Source organism: Solenopsis invicta, chromosome 9 (genome assembly GCF_016802725.1).
Source record: "Solenopsis invicta isolate M01_SB chromosome 9, UNIL_Sinv_3.0, whole genome shotgun sequence".
NCBI classification, from domain to species: Eukaryota; Metazoa; Arthropoda; class Insecta; order Hymenoptera; family Formicidae; genus Solenopsis; species Solenopsis invicta.
The window spans coordinates 4,130,356-4,137,486 of NC_052672.1; the positions used below are offsets into that span (position 1 = coordinate 4,130,356).

Here is a 7,131-nt window from a genome sequence, read left to right on the forward strand (position 1 = left end):
TTTGGTGCGTGCCGGCGGTCGCCGCTTCCACTGCCGTCGGCTCACTTAGTTTTCCTTTGTCGCTGACGTCGTAGGTGACGTAGCCGGAAGCGGTGCCTTCCAGTCACATGGTTTCCGGCAGCAATAGGCCTGCGCGCCAAATTTTCGGTGGTAGTAGCATGTGCCGATATTTACGATGCGTCCCTTCGACCTTGATGAGTGGTATCGTGGCCTGGACCTGCTTCGCGTGCGACTGCGTCCTCGTTCGTTGTTTTCCTTCAGCTGTACGCTCAGTGCCTCCAGTTGGTCTTTAATTTGTTTCACCTCGTCGGCTAGCCTTCCACTGTCGGGCGTCGATTGTTGTTCGCATGCCGTCACTGCCATTACCTGATTGGTCGTGTTGAATGCTTCTGCGACTTTGTCGGCTAACGTTGCTAGCTGCGCTAAATCCTGGCTGGCGGCTGCTGCTAATATGCCACGCACGTTTTGCGGCATGTGCTCGAGGAACAGAGTGCGTAGGACGTCGTTGCTAATCTGGTCACCGGATAGGTTTCGCATCCACTGGAGGAAATGCGATGGCTTTTCGCTTCCGAGTTCGCGTCCACGAAGCATCTTTCTAAGTTTAGATTCGGAGGTCTCGTCGAATGTGGAGATGATTCTACCTTTGGCTGCGTTCAGATTCCCCACCCGAGTGCACCCAGGCACCTAAAGAGCGTTCAGATTTCTTTAGAGTGCCCCTACCGGACATTAGGTGGGTCGTTCACTTTATCACTCTGTCTATCCCGAGAGAGTGGAAAAACCACATGGGTCCTTGAGCCGGGTGAAACGGGTGGGTGACGTAAAGGTGCGTTCCAAAATGTATCGCTATAAAAATTTATATATTTGTGATAAAGCTCGTATATTTAAAACAAATTTAAAATAAAAAAATAAATTTAATTTAAAATATAGTAAATAAATATTATAGTAAATAAAAATTAAAATGTATAAATATAATAAAGAAAAACGTTAATAGCCAAGTAAAGTTTAAACGTTTTGTTTATTATTCTGTTTATGTAATTACAGATTAATAAATATTAATCTTTTATTCTATTAATGTAAGGTTTCTTGGTCTACAGTCTCACAAAACCGTTATATAAATATTTATATTTGAGATTAGTATGTTAAAGATTTTTAGTATTATTAAATATTTTCTGATACTAATAAAATATACTGTTTGTTTTCTGTTCCTGAATTAGTGTGCACTTAAAGTGAAATAGATATATATTTGAAAGTTAGTAAAAACAAGAAGGAACGTTCCAGTGCAGTCTAGTGCAGGAATAGAAAACAAGCCTATACATATAATAGATGATATGCGCAATATATATCTTCATCTAATTTGTTAAAATAAAAATTTATTTTCATTGTTTAAATTGATTCGTCCTATTCTACTAATATTTAATTTTCATCTACTTTAGTTATATTGATAAAAATATTCATAGTAAAATATTTATGTATTATCTTTATCGTTTATCTTAATTTATTATGTAATTTATTCTGAATCTGAGATATTTATGTTACTATTTCTCAGCGTTATTTGCTAAACACACCCAATGTTTGAGAGTGCGTTCAGATTCCATAAACCACTAGGGAGCTTTTCATTAGCTCCGCCCATTTACCCAGTCACCCAGAGATCACTCACCGGGTGGAGAATCTGAACGCAGCCTTACAGGGTTTCGTACTTCCTTTCCTCGGGCGGTTTACGCACGATGTCGGACACGAAGGGCATCACAGATTGGTCGAGATTTAGAACCGTATAGTTGAATTTCGTCTTATCGCTCGATATTCTTGATATTTCGAAAGCCATCTCGATCTGTGCAAACCAGAGAGCTGGGTCGTCTTTCCAGAAAGGCGGTATTTTTAAGTTCGTCAGCGCGTGGGCACTTATTCCGTTAACATCATGATTGCTAGCGAGCGGCATCGCGAAACGATCCTCCGTCGATGGACCTGGTGCGTCGTGGGTAGTCGTCTCCGAGCTCGTGTTGTTCCGTGGCGGTGAGCGGTCGACTGGCATTGTAGGAAGCTTCGCCCGGATTGTATTTTTGCCTCAGCACTCGCGATCACGTCGGGCGGTCACCAATTTATATGGCGTCGTACCATATAATTTTTGAACACGTGGATATATATTTTTAGAACACGTGGCGTGATCGTAATGGCGGGAGTGCGGAAAGATATATATGGTTAAAAACGATAGCCTTTTTATTCAATATCTTTATCATACAATCACTATTCAGTCTTGTATACTCGCCGTAATGTTTATTTGGTTGATCTTTGGATGATTGTCATTAATGTTACACAATTTGGATATTAATACTGCTGATACGATATCAACGTGAGAGCACTATCCACGCACGAAGAAGGCCAAGCGAAGAAAGAGAGTTCTCGTTGGCCGGGTTCTTCCTCTTCGCAGCGCTCTTGTCGGTGCGCATGTGCAAGCCTGTTCGGTTTTGTGATTGGACTAGTGGCTTGGCGCGACGCGCTTGTCCAGCGCGTGCTGCCACAGTTGCAATGACAGAGCCTCTAATGGTGAATTTCGGAACGCAAACTAAACTTCCGCGCATTATTCATACATACCGTTTGTTTTCTGTTCCTGAACTCCCTGAATTAGTGTGCACTTAAAGTGAAATAGATATATATTTGAAAGTTAGTGAAAACAAGAAGGAACGTTCCAGTGCAGTCTAGTGCAGGAATAGAAAACAAGCCTATAATCGCTGTGCGTGAAAAGATTCACGTGAACTCTCTGAAAAATGAAAAGTGAAACATGAAAAGTGAAAAGTGAAACGTGAAAAGTTCCACATGAAATTACATGAGGCTTGTTTTCTATTCCTGCACTAGACTGCACTGGAACGTTCCATCTTGCTTTCACTAGCTTTCAAATATATACCTATTTCATTTTAAGTGCACACTAATTCAGGGAGTTCAGGAACAGAAAACAAACAGATGATTGACCCCCTGATGGCGAAAAAGTTCACGTAAAAAAGTTCATATTTCCGCTCATGAGTGAGTTACATGATTCCGTGGAATCGTACACCCACGGAATTTGATTCTGTCCATGGGGAAATTTTCCAAACTAAGAAGTCGCTATCTTTCTACATACTTACAGTTTATGATTAACGTAACGACCAATAAAATTTAGTCGTTACATTGGCCTAGTTTACACCGAGCACTTGATACGCGTACTAACTCGTAACTTTCTATTAATTAGTCTTACTTTCGACAATGCGTGTATACATAATACATATATTTAATTATCTTGATTCATATTGTACCAACTTAATATACTATTTTTTAAATTTATTGCCGAAATTAAAATAATTTAATAGAAAATTACTAGTTAGTACGCGTATCAAAGGCTTGGTGTAAACAAGGCCATTGTAAGAGCGGGCCGAAAGGATTTCAAAATCCCGCCTCACAAAGGAGAGGAGAACGTGCGAGCCGGAAAATACTAGGTAAGGAAATATCTCGTCACGATCCCTCGTGTGTCAGGAGCCGGAAGTACCCACGGAAAGGAGGGTAACAGGAATTAACTGCGCACTAGGAGTACAATGGCAGAACCGACTTTATTCACCGGTCGTGTACAGAAAAACGTGGCGGCCATGCCGCACTTGACGAGAGCTTCGACGAGTCTGACGCTTGCGATGATACACCCACGAGAGAGACCGCAGGGCCAATCGCATGGCGGTATATGTCCACGTGGTTCGCAAAACCAATTGGGGCACGAGACAGAAGGTCACGTGACCCACACAGCCAATCAGGCAAGCAATACGCAGGCAGCAATTAGAGTCCCTAGAAGTAGAGAGTCTGGACATCTGCCCCTAAAATGTCGGTGATGAATATGTCAGTGTATGTACGTGAGCTTTATGTGTGTGAATGTTTATCATTGTGTGCACTTGAACGTGTTGTATGCTGTTATCGCATTGGCTAAAGAAGATTAAACAGGGATCCGTATTGGTGCTGCCATTTTAGGTGCACAATCACGTGCATCCAATCACGTGGAACCCCGAGATGTCCAGACTCTCTACTTCTAGGGACTCTAGCAGCAATCCGCTGACAACGCCACCCCAGTGGCGGCCGATTCGAAATTTATACCGAGTGAACCGATTGCTCACTTACAATATTAAATTCTTAAAATTCTTACAGATATAACTTATTTCTAAATACTATTTAGAAATTTTGTAAAAAAAATATTAAAGAAACATCATAGGAACATTGACTGCTAAGCGCATAGAATACTAACATTGATAATATTAGCACCTTTCAAAACTGTACTTTTATAATATATAGTAAAAGAAACCAAATTATTATAAAGTTTCTTGTCACAAAATAAAAATCACAAATGTGACAAGGACAATAAAAAAAACAGTCTTTGTTAGTTGCCTAATATAAACAATAATATTACTATTAAAAGATCATAAGAATATTGACTGCTAAGCGCATAGAATACTAACATTGATAATATTAGCACCTTTCAAAATTGTACTTATAATATATAATAAAAAAAACGAAATTATTATAAAGTTTCTTGTCACAAAACAAAAATAATAAATGTGACAAGGACAATAAAAATAAAAACAGTTTTTATTAGTTGCCTAAATAATATCACTATTTGTGCGACTTTTTTGGTATTGCAAATTATTTAAATAAATAACACTTTGCTACCATAAAATGTTTAACTTTACCAAAATGGCCAGAACTTAATTGCTGTGGTTTTTTTTAAGTTTATCTTTAACATATTTAAATAATAAAAATGGTAAACTTTTGTCAACTATTATTTTATCACATCTGTGAAATGAGCAAAAAGTACTCACACAGTTCTTGAAAAATGCATCTTTAAAGATTAATTTCAGTTTGTTCTTATGACCGTTTATATCACAAAATTTGTATAATTTATCGTGGAGATTTTGTACTAGTATAATTACTTTATTGCTTGGATACAAAGCATCGACAGTAGGAGAGTATTCTTTGAATGTCGTGAACAAATGATGTGGTAATTTTTCTGTAGCCAATAAATCGACTCGACATTGCGAACAATTATCGGGAATGAGAATTTTTTTAAAATATAACCGGATACGTAACTAAGAACTTGATCAGCATCAGTGTTAAATTTTTCTGTCCATTCGGGAATGCAATCAATTATATTTTCAAAATTTTCATTTTCATCATCTTTATTTTTTTTTTAGAATTAATTGTGACATTTTTTTATAAAATTACGAAAACTGCACACATTTTCAGTGTAATCGTCTTTACAATTTGCAGTTTTTGTAATTGGTCCTGAAAGATTATTTAATACTACAGTTTTCAACGTAGCTATAAACTGATGGCATGTAGGAGCAGTATTCGAAATTCCGTGCTGTCGAATTTGGCCAAATAAATTTTCTATGGAATCTTGGTTGAGGTTCCTTAAATTTAAATATTTACAACCGACCGTTTGTAAAGAATTCCATAATGTAATAATAGATCTTATGCTTATTTCCCAACCTTTAACGAATTGATATGTGTTTGTAACGTTTTTTCCCGTAACTTTATCAAATAACTCCCATTTTGGTATTTGCAATAAAACTTTATTCCATAAATCTAAATGAGGCGAGTCATTTCGCAAACAGCAGTTGTAAATTTTCCCGTGTTTTGGTAATGTGGTCCACCCATTTAATGAATCGAAAAGATTATCAATGAGTTCAACAAATTCTGCCGTTTGTAATGCTTCTGGGAACATATCATTCATGTTGCTAACTGACCAAACGTTAATTGCATTTGCAACATTTCGGCTCAATTGGCGTGCAGCTACTCGTACCTTCATTTTTAAATATGAATCCTTAAAGTTAAAGGCGCTTTCTTTCAAGTTATATAGCAATTTAAATGGAAATTGTTGATCAATTTTAAAAACATTATAAATATATGTAAATTTAGCAGTTTTATGTGTATCAAATTTTATATCCGATCGGAGTAAGGCATTACGTGTGTTCTTTAATAAATGGGGAACATCGAAGATTATTACAATTTCTTCGGATCGAACCATGAACGTGTACGATGTTTGTACGATGTTATTTTGTTGGCTCAATTCTAACAAGGCTCTTCGTTGAGTTGAGCCTTGATCACAAATTGCAGCCTTGATTTTAACGCCAATATCCTGTAAGCTGTTCAATTATATGTTTTATTAGAAATTTGAGATTATTGCAGGATATGTTATTTGCTGTAAAATAATAAGCTACCACTTGTTTCCATGATTTGCGTATACCACGAATCATGAAAACAAGTGCATGATTAGCTCCATTCACAGTTCATCCCAATTCACCTAAATCCTCGTAACCACTAATGATTTGTTTGTGAGCTTCATAATGATAACCTTAATTTGCTCAAAGACATTTTGTCAAAAATTAGTGAAGCATATCTATTTCGTTCGTGCATTTCGTCTATTTTAATTTTTAATTGATCCAAAAGGACTTTGTTTATTCCTGTTTCAAATGGAATTTGAGATAGAATGCGTTGCAGACTACGCGGAGATGGCAGCTCAAAATGTCCCAGATAACATTTTGCGAGTGAACGTCCAGCAAATCACGCGCAAAAGAGATTCCTACAACGTAAGCAAAACCTTATTCAACTGCGTCGTCACTTAAGCAACAAATCGCCAGCAAATTTTGCTTGTAACACTCTTGTCATAAACATGTGAGATGCATGTCAAATCAACAAGCAATATGCATATATATTGTGCAAGCAATACGCTAATAACATGTGCATGCAATATGCGTATAATATATGAAAGCATCATGCACAATATGCTGGCGATTTGTTGCTTGTATAATAACGCACTAGGACAAGATTTTGCTTGCGCTATAGGACTCCTTTTTGCGCGTGATTTGATGGACATTTACCTCAAATGTTTTCTAGATTATTTTCTAAAATGAGACGTGCTATACAAATGGTAATGTAAGGACATATATGTACTTATTTGCCATATTATATATATAATAAGACGTTATATATATATATATGTTAGAATTAATAATTTAATCTAGTAAATATAAAAGAGTGTTGGTGCTGTATGAAATAAGCTAACGATACATGTTCAATATGATTTCTATATCGTTGCTATGTATTACATATGTGTCACTTGTCTTA

At 37.0% G+C, this 7,131-nt stretch overlaps 1 protein-coding gene across 1 annotated transcript; it reads right to left on the bottom strand.

Annotated features, from left to right (window-relative positions):
- Positions 1-783: 783 nt before the first annotated feature.
- Positions 784-2,595, bottom strand: LOC120358675. Its single transcript, XM_039453657.1, has 2 exons — positions 1,658-2,595; positions 784-843 (listed from the first exon to the last, which is right to left on the bottom strand). Exon 1 carries the CDS (start codon positions 2,027-2,029, stop codon positions 1,682-1,684), a length of 348 nt encoding a protein of 115 aa, XP_039309591.1. The 5' UTR covers positions 2,030-2,595; the 3' UTR covers positions 784-843; positions 1,658-1,681.
- Between the last annotated feature and the right edge of the window lie 4,536 nt (positions 2,596-7,131).